The following is a 14,856-nucleotide window of genomic DNA, read 5'->3' as shown; positions in this document are numbered from 1 at the left end:
AATTCTGGAAGTCAAAAGGAGATCGGTAACGGGACCGAACGATAAACACATCCGAGCCCGATGGCGGAAAAAAACAATCTTTAGATGGAGTTGATGCCCATGCGCACTACGATCTACAGGAGTCATCCAACAGATAAAGACTCTTCCAAGACAAAAACAAAGTGTAATCATCCGGGCCCACCACCAGATGGTGATCTATGCAATAGTGTGTGGTCTGCAGCCCATATGCCTTGAACACACAATTTTCAGTCAGATTTGGAGGTCGGTATTGAACCGCTGGTACCCAGAATACAAAGACGACAAGCACAGACACCAGAACACATCTTCTCCCTTTTGATTTAAACGCAAGAAAGCCGAAAAAACAATGTTCATGATTGCTACTTTTTATTTTAAACTAAAATCTTCTGCTCATACAATAAAATATATAGCAAACAGACATTTTGTAATGCTTTATTCATTGATTAAAATATACATTTAACATAAACCATACAGCATCAGTCATTTCAAACATTCAGCTGGTTTCCATATAATTTCTGTCAGGAGTTCGTTTACGCTATCTGATCACATTTAGATAAAATCTCACCACATCTGGCATATTCACACTCTGTGCCAGTGGCTTCACTCTACTGATGTACATATAAAACCCGCATGGTATGTGCTCACTGGAGACAAAACAGCGCACGCCTGTCAAAGGTCTTTTATTTTAATATAAGATGGTAAAACCATTTGTAAAACACATATAAACTTTTTCCATAAATAGAATCATATCTGGACATCTGTTGCATAAATGTTTTCCAAAGCTTACAAGAGAGCAGCCAGGTCTCAGCACTGCTGGGCACCCACGTCGGCCACTTTTACTTTGTTTTTATTGCAGACTGTCCTTTTATCATTAAATGCACAACATTCGTACCACTTAAAACTGGGGTCAGGTGGAAGTCTCACAGAGACCACGTCTGTACCGCGGTTGCCCTGAAACAGTTAAATCGGCTTTTAAAGCCTCTCAGATATAACGAGATTTTAAAACAAACTTCATGGAATGTTCTTCATGCATCATAGCAGCTCAAACCTGTGATAGAACAAGCTTTTTTCTTCCCTCTTTCGATTCCTTACATTCACTAGTCACAGTGAAACAGGTGCATGTTTGTTTTAGAGTTCTGAGGTTGTGACTGAGCCACAGCACAGCTGTGTACCACAGGTCGAAAGTCGACCTTCTAATATACAATCCAGCAGTATCCGGCTGGCCAGGTGTTGGCCCGCCTCCCTGCCAGCATGTGGGCACTTCTTCATGTCTAAACTATTCTTTGGCAGCTGACACAGGCGCTGACAGAGAAAATCCAGTGACTTGGTTGCTAGGGATTTCACGACTAATGTCTGCTAGCAAGTGCGTTTCAGCTCACATAACACGAATACCCCCTCGGAGTATTTCTTTCTATCTGTACGTTTATATATATCAAGACTACGTCCTGAGCTAATCTGAATGGATCAATTAATAATGCTACAAAATCTAACCTAAGAATCAACAGGCTGGGAATTTAATGGAAGCATTTGAAAAGCTGCCTAACCTTCTTGGGTTATAGCGTGAAAACAAAATGGCCGAATCGGAGTACTGGGAGGGTGGAACTAATTGTCCAAAGTTGATTTTTAAAGGGAAGATATATATATCTCTTTGATAACAGAGGTCAAGATGTGTCCTTACAAAGTGCTGTCGTCGTTTTCACCAAGCTGATAAAATGCTACTAGAATGCATGGCAACAGTGGATTGCAGATAAACCTCCTGGACTACTTTTCATTAAAATAAAAGGTTTGGCTCCTGAGCACAGCATTCTGATACATAATAGTAAAAACACAGCTTACGCGTAATTACTTGGTAAAAAATAGAATACAATCTCAGACAACCTTCAGGTGGATCTCTCCAAAGGTGTGGTGGACACGTCCATTATCCGTGAAAGCCCTAAACAGTGTCACTTTCGACTTCTAAACCAATACCCGACTACACTCTTTGATCAAGAAGTAGAATATACATATATATTTCTATATAGCTAATACTGAATAAACACAGCACAAAGGGTTATTTCACACTACTGAGAAAACATAATAGGACCCTACTTGCTTATGTAACCACAGGAACTTTAAATAATACTAAAAAAAAACAAAAAAACAAAGAAAGCTATATGCCTTCGCTGAAGCTTTGCATCTCCCTGTAGAAGTGCCGGAATGGCTCGGCAAAGACGCCGAGCAGCTCGATGTCCATGACGGCGTGCCAAGGTCGGCCCAGCCCCAGGGACACCTGCTCTATGAGGTTGTGCACGGGGTCCACGTCCTGGTCGGTCAGCTCCCCCTGGTCGAAATCAATGCTGTCTTCCGTCACCTCCAGCACTTTTAGGTCGGACCCACGGAGGCGGGCGATCGCAATCAGATTGTGCGCCCAGACCGTGTAACCTGGAAGAAAGAGAAACAGCACATCAGAGCAATACAAGCACAATCGGAAAGGGATCGGAGAGAAAAATACATTTCACGAAGAAAAAAAAACCTTTTTACAGGCAGATTTTCGGAATGTGAAGCTTATTTGACTAAAACAAAAAAAATCGTTCAGCATACAGGTGATTTACTCATCAGTTATCAATGGCAATAATGTGACAAAATAACAAAATGGTTGACCTTAGGGCTAATGACAAACACTACACTTCTTATGGTAAAGACAACAGTTTTGTAAAAGTTAACACCATGCTGAAGGTGTGTGGTCACCTAATTAATATCCAAGAATGGATTTCCTAACATCCCTCTCCCCCAAACACAAACTGACGAGTCCTGAATGCCAAATATGCTTTGAAAGTTCAAAGATGTTTACTGTTACTTTTTTTGGGGTTTTTTTTTTTTTACTTAGCTGAAATTTTGGTTTAAGTTTTGCTTTTACTTTGGGAAACTGACTTTACTATATATAATTGATGCCTGCAAAGAACCACTTAAAAACGTGTTCTTAAAAACTGACATCGAGTGTAATAAATGCATACTTGCTCTATCCTTTTAACAATTAGAGAATCTCGTCTTAATCAACCACGCTGTACTTCTAGACCATTATTTATAATTGTCCAAATATGTATTATAACAAATCCAATAAAAATACATTAGATCCATCATCAACTTCATAAAACATCAGAGATCCTCTGTGAAGTAACAGCCGAGGAAGTTTATGGTTTGTGCAAAGCTAAAACAACTTAAGAAAGAAGCAAAATGACCATAATGTTTTGATTGCTATAGTAAATGTGTGTTACAATACAGGTCATCGCTTTCATATCCAAGATGATAGAAGCGTAACCTTGTGCCACCAACGATCACTGCACCATCCGTTGACATCCTTGTGATTTGCAGCCTTAAAAGAGCAGCACTGCTATGGACCAAGAGACGGCAAAGTGGACAAGTGATCTTGTTTGCTGCCGTGCTGGGCAATGAAGGTTCCTCGGATTGTTTGGCTGTGTTGGATGGACCGAGTAGCGTGGATGGGCCAATCTTGCTGGGAAAGAGGAGACTCGTGCTTCATTCTATCATAAGAAATGAGCTACACTGGCTTTCTTATGTAACATTCTACAACCTGGTAACTGCAGAATAGCCACATGGAGGCCAAGCCACACATTTATAAGATACTATTATGTGGATATACAAGCTAGGAAGGAGGCAGAGGTGGGTCAGGCTGTTGTAAATGCTTAGTTTGCTTCCTCTCCAGATTCTGTGTGCATATTGACACCCGAAAGGGGAGATGTTAGTGCTTTACAGTCAGTCAGTGCACACCATGTGATCTACAGGAACACATGCATGCTACAAGCAGAAAAACCTTACTAACCTGCAACACTGTAAACAATCATTTTGTAGTTTAATGCAAAACACTCCCTGTGCCACAATAAAGTAAGCCTTTATTGCAAAAGTACACTGGCATGGTTTCTGGTGTATTAAAACACTCAACGTAGAGTTAAAGTCTGTTCCCCTGTGTATGGAGTTTCAGGAGACACCCCGTGCCTTCTTTCTGCGTTGGTGGGCAGACTTGTGCGCAGTCAGGTACTCCCCCACTTTGCTGAATCAGTCCAGTAGGGACCAGAGAGACGAGGGAGGTTTCAGTACCAGGAAGACAGAGGGCACACCTGGCCTTCTTGCTCCCTTCACTGGAGGGCAGAGAGGTGGTGAATGGGACCCAATTCAGAGTTATCCGTCACAGCAGACTGGATAGCGCTGCGGACGGTGTGAAAAATCCCCCCCGCACTTCCCGAGGACTTATGGGCATCACAGAGGGGAGCAACCCAGCCCAAACTTGGTTGTAATAGCAGCCAAGACTGAGCAGAAGTAAGGAGTACCTTATCTAATAGTATGTCTAGAGTGGGGTAGACGTTGGGGGTGCAGTCACACTCCCATCAACGAACGCCCTGCCTGTGGAAAAACTAAGAACTCGCCTGCTGGCGCCGCCCCTGGATCGTCAGTGAGCCAGCAGGTGTGTAGATCTGGTTCTTCCATCAACAGTGGCCTTATAGTTCCCCCCGACGACTGTGAACCTCTGCCCTGAGGTGGAAGGCTGCTATTGTGGCCTTTTTGGATTTCTGCACAGGGATTCCCCCCCTTTTTCCTCTTCTCTGACAGCTGCTTTCTGAAGGGTCAGAGGTCTACCTGGAGCCCCTTATGACTCGGACATGGTGAAAGACCAGGGTAGAGCACCTCACCAGTCTTGAGCCAATATTGAGAGGTATATTGGGAACCCAAGAGAAGATGTGTAGGTGGAGAGTCATCTGTGACGAACGGTGGATGCGAAATGCCAGCTCCAAGGGGATGTCTCACTCTTGTGACACGACTTGCGCAAGGCAACTGAAAGGGTTATGGAGGCTGAAACCCATATTTTAACAGAGGAATTAGAACACAGCTAATGTAAACCTTGCTTTCACAATGAATGAAGGTATTGAGGCACCTGAAACAGAGGGTGGAGGAGGCAGAGGGAACAGCCCGAAGAATCAGTCTGGATATTGGGCATTCCTGAGGGTATGTTGATAGATTGCTTCCTACGACCTAGCTCCACACCTGGAATCCTGCCAACAAGTTTGCTCATTGTGCTTCCTGACTGAACAAGCCCCGTCGCCTGGATGCCCAGGCACCCCACCCCAACCCATTATTGCCAGCCTTCTGAATTACTTTGACAGAGATGATATTCGAGCGAAACATGTACCAGAGATGCAGTACTATTCAATACCCTGGAAATGTCCATCTTCCCAGACCTCAAAACACCTCGATCCACAACATAGTTATTTCTTTCTGGTAGTCCAGCAAAAGCTCAGAGTGCTTTAGCAAGAATATGTTCAGATGCTTGCTGCCAAACTCCGGGTGATCTCCCAGGGCAAGACTAACTTCGAGACACCTGAAGCTGCTGGGGAAAAGGGTTGAGGAGTGGAAGACCCTGAAAAGACCACTGGCTCGCTCCAGGCATTCTTCACAGGGAACTGGCAAAAAAACATGATCCAAGAGGAACAGTGCATGTCAAGGGAAAGGCAACATCTCACCCACAGTATTGCTGGCAAAGATAAAGAGAGCCTCAGTGGCACTTGATCCTGCTGCAGCAGTTGTCTTGGACTCCACAGATCCTTCAGCCTTGAGACCTCATCTCAGAGTCCGAGACTATGGCTTTAGTGCTGGTGGTGCCTGGTGCGACCATCTTTTTTTAGCACCCCACACCTACCCCCCACCCCCACACAGATTCCCTCGCTACCACCAGGGAAAAGTGCCTCACTTCTCTCCATATCCCCTCTCTCGCATACATTTCATTTGTTTCAAAGTACTGGTAACGTCTGGCATAACTAATCCACTCAACTATCCATATTAAATACAGCTCGGTTCTTTATGGCAGGCATATTACCAGTCTGAGCTACTTTATGGTAATTAGAAACTGCTACTTCGCAGGGAACACTGTCTTCACACCTTCACTGAAGAGGACAGCCTTTGCTGGCAACAAGGTGTTGTGTATCGATTTAGATTCAGTATGAATTTCCCGATTCATGCCCTTATATAGGTACATTTCACATTGCCCTTATATAGGCATAGAAATCCAGTCCTTATTTAGGCATAGTTCATGTACCCAAATACAGGCATGGCTACTTACATGCATTCATCTACGTCACAACGAGTTCCTGGAAAACCAGAATCTTAAGCCTTTAGGACTTTCCCTGGCTTGGATATTGATTTCTGCAAGAACTCATTTATTATGCATGAACATCTATTCCTTAGGGGTTAATGAATGACGTCCATATGCCCGACTTCTACATCATTACTGGCATTCCTAAACCCCTTTAAGATATTTTTACTTGCTATGGCAAGGCACGGTTCAGCTACCTACTTGCATGACGTGGATCGCCACAGCAAGTCCCAAAGGAAGTCATCTCCCCAACTGACGCACTGACCAGATGGGGTCATCCTCCTTGCCGAGAATCCAGCTCCAGTGTTTGTGACCCCCCTTGCAGGGTGTTAGAGAATCAAGTCCCGGGAAAGAGATACCAACCGCTCTCTCATTCTAAGGTATGGAGCGGATTAGTACCTAGAGAAACCTTTGGCATTTTTGGGCTAAACTAGACTATAGCTAAAACAGCACCTACTTCTTCCCTCGTACTAGACTTACGTTAGGTACACTGGGGTAGGACTAATTTAGAAGCACCAGTTGAGTATTTTAGTCTGTGTTATTTATTTATGTATTTTTATATGTCATAGCAACAGACCATGCTATCACAGTATTATTTTATATTACTGTTTACGCTGTACGCATTATACTTCGCATTCTGTTTGACGACTGTAGCAGTTCATATCTCTTGCATGAGAAAGAAGACTGTTCAATAAACCCCTTTTTTAATGAAAAACGCCAGTCTCTCTATTTGTATGCAGCTCTGTAGAAACGAAGCATGCATGATTGACTGAGTGAAACGGTAATCTATTGTTTCCACGACTCTGAAGATATTGTTCCGACTCTAAGGGAAACAAAGTTGTCATGTTTATGCGGTTGTCAGAAACTAATCCCTTCTTGTTCATTCGAGAAAGTTTCTAGTGACCGCTGAGTTAGCTAGCACACACAAGTAATTAAGTTTAATGTACTCGATAGTCATACTGACCTCAGTCCTATGTCAAAACTATAGGGTATATTATTCCAATGCGCAGAGCCTATTAGGGATAAAGTAACTACACTACAAAGGTATGCAGTGCATCTCTTCTCCCAAGAAACTCTTAACTGCAAGTTGCTCTGCCATTTATGGTCTCACAGTATAGCGCATAGAGGTAGGCATTTCTACATAATATTTTCAGTGACATTTTAATAATGCAGAAAATGTTCATTTTATTCTCGTTATTTATGTGTCTTGTTGCAGTTTTTATAATATTTTATGTAGCTGTTATACACGTACTAAGAAACCGATTATCCCTGCAGTAGTAAATACTTTTAACATAAAAGTGTTCATTCTTAGTACAGCGTGTGTGATACTGTGAATAACAAAATATGGTTTATTGCAGTTTCGACTGTGCCCCTGATCCCTTTATGGGAGGGTTAGTAAACCAAAAGGAATAGTTCCATGTCAATTACGCAGTGGAACGTGTTTTGCTGGGCTACAATCACATGTCACATTAATATCTGATGCACTGAACCAAGTTCACCCATGTGACCCGTGGGTGGGAAGGCACCCGTTGTAGAGTTACACCAAAGTTGTAACTTACACAACAGTACTAAACGTGACTTCTGGCAAGGGAATACCAGCGTTTACCAATCAGGGTTCACTTACGTTTTCAGTGTCGGTGGCAATCCTGGTCAAAAAATGTTTTGTGTCCATAGTTACTTCGACAGACAGAACCTCTGGGTAGGGCCCGGAGAAGGAGTGGCATGCTGAAAGGGGCATTTATGGATTTGGCATATGAAAGCCTGGTGGTTTAAAGATGAGCATTTGGGCAAACTCATTCTAGATGAATCACGGAATATTAGCTCAATAGAAAGTCTCTTCCGTGGACTACTACTCTTTGTGAGGCATTAAAAACCGTAATTCAGGGACAGGTAATGTCCTATCTTCGAAGGGAACAGGGACCAGGCGGGGTACTCGATAGAAAGAGAAACAGAAACTCTAGAGAGAAGAATCTCTGCTGGGTATTCAGAGGACACATTCAAGCAGCTGGAGCTGGCTCACACTACCTTTAAACTGACTAAATGTGTGGATCTTTTCCCAACACAGAGTGTATGAATGGGGAGACAAGATGAGGTAATTGCTATATTGATTGGCTAACAGGTAAGACAAAGGGAAGTCTTGTTCCCGTATTGAGAGACCATCCTAATCAGGAGACTTCTGATAGCATACGCATTGCGGATGCCTTTACTGCTTACTGTACAATTTAATATGTGTAGAATGCAACCCCACAAACGGAAAGGGATCATTTAATAATTATCTTCCTGCTTGCTCAGTCATAGATTAGGCGGACCATTTTCTCCTTAGCATGGTTGAAGAGATACCACAAGCAATAATAAATAAGTCTTGGGACCAATCGGAATAACACTCAAGTTTCTTAAGAGATGCGCATCAGGTCGTCTACTAATGATTTAGCAAAAGGTGCCCCACGAACATGCGGTGCACTAAGGGCGATGGAGGCGGCCCCTTCCGTCGGAGCTCCGTTCCCCCAACTCCACACCTGCTCGCAGTTTGAAGAGGTTCACTGAAAGGGCGGGGTTTGGAAGGAGGGTCTTTTCCACACATCCTACATGGTGCAAATATCTCTCCCATCTTAAAACCAGGAAAGTCACTGACAAATGTAGCAAGAGCCTGGCAAACCTTTAAGCCACAGGACTGTCCAAAGTAATACAACCTCTCATTCAGCATGACCAAAACAGCTTTAGGTCAGGCTGAAGCACTCACCACTGTCTCAGCCAACTTCACGTGGTCCTAGCCCACTGACTGCAGGGGGATGTACCGCAATTACTGCTCGACTTTGAAAAGGCTTTTGATTCGGTGCACTGGTCTTCCCTGCACCTAGTGCGAGATAAGTTGGGCTTTGCTCCACTTTTCCAATACATGAAAATGTTATATGCTAGTTCATAGGTGCAAAGCTGGGTGAATGGGGTGCTATCTTCACCATTCATACATATGCAAATACTGGGGGACCCAAAGCCATGCTTGCATCATACCGCTAGAATAGTGACGGAGGTCTCTTTTAAATACCAAGGATGTGGCTGACAAGTAACCGAGACATGGGCAGGGGTCTGAATGTAACAACACCTTTCAACATATAAGACGGGAATTCAGGGTGAACTATGTTTTCACTTATCATTATGGGGCATAATGACATCTTTCTTAGGATACGACTACTACAATTCTTAAACATTTTGCTGAATTTTCCACAACTGGGCAGATTGTTTCGGGATCTTCAATCCTCATTGAGGAATTTCTTATGAGATGGAGGTAAACCAAGTGTTTCCTGCATGAAATATTTGTTTATATTACTGGGATTCCCAGTCGGTCCCAATTAATGGATAGCCGAGAGAATCTGGTAATTAGATTGGAATTTGAACTGTTAGAACCACAAGAGTGCTCTCGCTACTTTATGGGACAACACTCCCCCAACCACTTCCTTATATTACAAAGCTACCGGTGCTTTACTGCCAGCAGAACAGTGACAGAAAGTGGTTTAAAAAGTGGTTTAAAACCCTAACTGGAGAATCCGCCCATGTGGCACGGTTCATCGGTAGTGCAGGTTACACAACAGGGCTTCTATTCTTGGGATCTTGTAGGTTTTTCTGAAGTGGGCCTCTAACTATCTAAAATCATTCGAGCAGTTGCCTGCTGAGTTTCAGCTCTATGTCACATTCCTACCACAACTGAAAAATCTGCCATACCCTGGAGACGTAGCACTGCTCTCGAATGCAGTCTTTCAGACACAAATATTACACAGGAGCGGCTGGGCAAGAAGTGTATCTACAGGTCTCCAATAATCAATACTCACAATCCCTTCATGAATCTCCAGCAGAAAAGGGAGCAAACAGGCCGATTGAGATTGGAAGGAGGAGACAATGGCTCCCACACCCTAGCGATATCAGCCTGAATACAAGTAATGCAGCTTAAATACTTCGAGCCGACTTGTCTCCCAGCAGGCTTTGGCAAATGGGTAGGACACCCAAACCCACCTGCTTCTGTTGTAAAACAGTAATTGGCATCTTTTTGCACGTGGTTTGAGACTACAAGGTTGACAAAAAAATACTGGAAGTCAGTCCACCAGTTACAGGCAGATGCACTTTGCAGTCTATCGCTCCTACCCCCAAAGTTGCTCAGTTATGAATAATGGAGGAATCAGTGAACCAAAAGCAGCCTGATCTCTCCTGGGAGAAGGATTGCTGGTGGCTAAGAGCTATAGCCTGCACGTGAAAAGTTAAAAAAGCCCCTAACACTGGAAGAATGGGTCAGGGGAATGGATTGGTGTTAAAAAGCGGAGGAGTCAAGACTATACGGTCTGTGGCTGTATAAAGACGTAGCAGAGGATTTGAGGGCGAAAGTGGAGTCGCTATAGTGCATCAGTAAATTGACTTGGGCCGGTCTTGCTACCCTTTATGTCAAACTGTGATCATTTGTATGTTTGGTTGCAGTTACAGTAGAGATGTTGGTTGCTCCGGACTTTCACCTCCAGTGTATCTGACTATTGAATGTATTATATCTCTGTTTTGTTCTATAAAACAATAAAAAGTTTTCTATAGATAAAAATAAAACGGGTTATTAGATAATACGAGAAACAAATGGTTATGAACTGTCCTTGTGCATAAGTGACTGAAGCCTCAGTAGATATTTATCCTAAAAAGACCTCTGCTCAAGTGTTCTGTATCTTAAAAGCATACTGAACCTGAACAAAAACATTAATAGTAGGTAAAGATTCTCACCCTGACTGTGTGTAGACGCGCAAAAATGCACAGATGAATTCCCTTTAGGAATCTACAGAAAGACTACCAATTGGCACAAATCAGAAGCCTTTTCCTATCTCCCGATCAGCAACACGCTGAAGGGAGCGCTGCAGAGCGGGGAGGAACTCCCGGAATCCTCTCCCCTAGAGGACAGACTACTGGACGACTACATGGCAAAAGGGGCGATATCTTTTATGTACCGCTAAATCCTTAACGTGCGTTTCTGGATATTAAATATTGTGCTCTGTCCGAGTATAAACTCAGTCTGATCGAAGAGTATAGGAGTACCCACTACCCTGTGCAGTGTGTTTGCTAGCACCTTGCAGAGCAGTTTAATGTAAGTACTTAGCATAGACAATGGTCTGTAGGAAGCTAGATCAGTGGGGTCTTGCCCTGCCTTTGGAATCAACACCATCAATGCCTCCCGCTTACTTCGAGGCAGTGTCACGGTCTCCTGCGCCTCAAGGTAATCTTCCAGCAGGCTTTCGAGGAGTTTGATCAGCATTAAGTGATACATTTCTGCAGGGAAGCCATCTGATCCCAGGGTTTATTCTGCGGCAGGGTCTCAAGCCCTTACTGCAGCTCCACCAATGGTGCCTCTAATTGTCGCTCTGCCTTCGTCAGGCCTCACAATTCAGCCTCTATAAGATGCTCCTCTAGTGTCTCCTCTATCACAGCAGGTGCCCTGACAAACCCAGTGTCAGTGTACTGTGCAAAAGCCCCATTTATTCTATTGTGGTCTAGAATATCTTCTGCTGTACCGCTCGTAGGCTACGGGTGTGTGTCTGTGGGCGCTCCTGCCATAGCAGGCACGCCAGCATCCTCCCGCCTTATCTCTCTCACGGAATAACTCCTGGCGGTAGGTCACATATGTGTATCTTTCAAGTTTACTTCAAACCTCCCCTATTCGTTGCTTAAGAGCCATCAACTGAAGTCTCTCATATGACTCCAGATCAGCTTTTGTATCCAGGCCAGCCTGCTCCCCCTTTAGTGCCTGCAATTTCTGTTTTAACTCCAGCTGGACTTCAAACACATTTGTGATACATTCTCCGCACAGTGTCACTTTATAGGCCTCCCAATCCACTGTCCTATCTGCAGCAGTACCCAATTATCCTGGAAAAACGGGGTCTTAAAGCCCCGGGTGAGAGTTCAAAATGCACCATCCGTCAGAATCTCAGCCTGGACCTGGACCTCCTAGGTAGCACTGTGACGAGCACCGGGGAGTGATCAGAGAGGTAGTGGTTCAAGTACAGCAAATGTTGATACATTTCCACATCTTCCTTGCACATAATCTAACCAGCTATGCCACCCTCCTATGAACCGGAGAGTAATAGGAGTAAAATCGGTCCCCTGGATGGTGAAGTCGCCAAACGTCAAAGAGCTGTAAAACCTGTATCACTTTCTGGAGGGCAATCGCTATATGTGTCTTGATGCTCGGTCTGTGGGGATGTTGATCCATCCTCCAGTCCAGCACACAGTTAAAGTCCCCCACCAAGATAAGTCTCATCTTGGGGCCATAGTTTTGCCCAGTTCAGAGTAAAAGGTTTTATCGTCTATGTTCAGTGCACACATAATCAATCAATCAATCAATGACATTTATAGAGCGCACTACATACCCGTAGGGTCTCAAGGCGCTGGGGGAGGGGGGGGTGCCGCTACTGCTCGAACAGCCAGGTCTTCAGCTTCTTCCTGAAGGAGAGGTGGTCTTGGGTCAGGCGCAGGTCGGTCGGGAGGGAGTTCCAGGTCTTGGCGGCCAGGTAGGAGAAGGACCTTCCTCCTGTAGTCGCTCTTCGGATGCGGGGGACGGCGGCGAGGGCGTGGTTGGCTGATCGGAGGTGGCGTTTGGGAGTGTAGAAGTTGATTCGGCTGTTGAGGTAGCTCGGGCCTTGGTCGTGTAGGGCTTTGTGTGCGTGGGTGAGGAGGCGGAAGGTGATTCTTTTGTTGACGGGGAGCCAGTGAAGGTCTCTCAGATGTCCGGAGATGTGGCTGGTTCGTGGGATGTCGAGGATGAGTCTGGCTGAGGCGTTCTGGATCCGCTGGAGTCTCTTCTGGAGCTTGGCGGTGGTACCGGCGTAGAGGGCGTTGCCGTAGTCCAGTCGGCTAGTGACGAGGGCCTGGGTGACGGTCTTCCTGGTCTCGGTGGGGATCCACCAGAAGATCTTCCGTAGCATGCGTAGGATGTTGAAGCACGCCGAGGAGACGTTGTTGACTTGCCTGGTCATGGAGAGGGAGGAGTCCAGGATGAAGCCCAGGTTGCGTGCATGGTCTGTCGGTTTGGGTGCGGTGCCCAGGGCGGGAGGCCACCAGGCGTCGTCCCAGGCGGAGGGTGAAGAGCCCAGGATGAGGACCTCCGTCTTGTCAGAGTTCAGTTTCAGGCGGCTGGTCGTCATCCACTCGGCTACCTCTTTCATCCCTTCGTGCAGGTTGGCTCTGGCGGCGGCGGGGTCGTTGGTCAGGGAGAGGATCAGCTGGGTGTCGTCGGCGTAGGAGATTATGCTGAGGTTGTGTTGGCGTGCGATGGCCGCGAGGGGGCTCATGTAGACGTTGAAGAGGGTGGGGCTCAGAGAGGATCCTTGAGGCACGCCGCAGATGACTTCGGAGGCCTCTGACTTGTACGGTGGTAGGCGGACTCTCTGTGTTCTTCCGTCGAGGAAGGAGATGATCCATTCCAGCGCCTTGTCCTGGATTCCGACGTTGCTGAGGCGCTGTACTAGGGTGCGGTGGCAGACAGTGTCGAATGCCGCGGAGAGGTCTAGGAGGATGAGGGCCGCTGTTTCTCCGTTGTCCATCAGGGCTCGGATGTCATCGGTGGCGGCGATGAGGGCGGTCTCGGTGCTGTGATTGGCTCGGAAGCCGGACTGAGAGGAGTCGAGGGATCCATTCGTCTCGAGGAAGGCGGCCATCTGCTTGTTGACGGTCTTCTCGATGACTTTGGCTGGAAACGGGAGGAGCGAGATGGGGCGGTAATTCTTGAGTTCGGTGGGGTCCGCTGTGGGTTTCTTGAGTAGAGCGCTGAGTTCGGCGTGCTTCCAGCTCTCAGGGAAGGTGGCGGTGTCGAAGGATGTGTTGATGATGTCTCGCAGGTGGGGTGCGATGACAGCGCCGGCCTTGTTGAAGACGTGGTGAGGGCAGGGGTCGGTCGGTGATCCGGAGTGGATGGAGTTCATCGTGCGGATGGTGTCTTCGGTGCTGATCGGGGTCCAGGCGTGGAGGATGGTGGTGGGGGGTGGTTGTTCGGTCTTGGTGTGCGTTGGTTGGTTGTTGAAGCTGTTGTGTATGTCCGCGATCTTGTTGTGGAAGTATGAAGCGAGGGAGTTGCAGAGGTCTTGCGATGGGGTGATGTCGTTGTTTCCTGCGCTGGGGTTGGATAGCTCTTTCACGATGTTGAAGAGTTCCTTGCAGTTGTGTGCGTTGTTGTCCAGCCGGTCCTTGAATGCAGTTTTCTTGGCGGCGCGGATCAGCTGGTGGTGCTTCCGGGTGGCCAGCTTGAAGGTGGTCCTGTTGTCTGGTGTAGGTTCCCTTCTCCAGACTTTCTCGAGGGCTCGGCAGTTCTTCTTGGAGCTCTTGAGTTCGTCGGTGAACCACGGGGCTTTCTTGCTGCCGGGTCTGCTGGGCGGGGTCCTCAGCGGGGCGAGCTCATCCGCGCAGATGCTGATCCACTTCGTGAGGTTGTCGGCGGCCTGGCTGGGGTTCGCTGAGCTGGCAGGAGGGTGCTGGCTCAGGGAGGTGGCGAGCTGGTCTGCTGTGATCTTGTTCCAGCTTCTGCGGACGGCCTGTTGCTGGTGGTGGTTTATTTACCAAACTGATCTCTATTCCATTCAACAACCCTGCCACCCGCAGATAGCTTCTGCTAGGGTCTTTAACCACCTCTCTCTTCACAAAGGGGACACTAGAAGCAATCCATGTTAAAACACTCTTGGCATATT

The 14,856-nt window shown here is 46.3% G+C and overlaps 1 protein-coding gene across 1 annotated transcript in view; it reads right to left on the bottom strand.

Annotated features, from left to right (window-relative positions):
• Nucleotides 1-367: 367 nt before the first annotated feature.
• The window catches only part of FBXO33 (F-box protein 33), a 116,946-nt gene continuing 102,457 nt past the window's right edge, over nucleotides 368-14,856 (bottom strand). The window contains exon 4 of the mRNA XM_086937345.1: nucleotides 368-2,439. Coding sequence (XP_086793471.1) covers nucleotides 2,168-2,439 — 272 coding nt within the window. The 3' untranslated portion in view covers nucleotides 368-2,167. The remainder of the gene's footprint in view (nucleotides 2,440-14,856) is intronic.

This window comes from Lissotriton vulgaris, chromosome 9 (genome assembly GCF_964263255.1).
Source record: "Lissotriton vulgaris chromosome 9, aLisVul1.2, whole genome shotgun sequence".
Classification (NCBI taxonomy): Eukaryota; Metazoa; Chordata; class Amphibia; order Caudata; family Salamandridae; genus Lissotriton; species Lissotriton vulgaris.
This window is presented reverse-complemented; position numbering and strand designations above follow the sequence as displayed.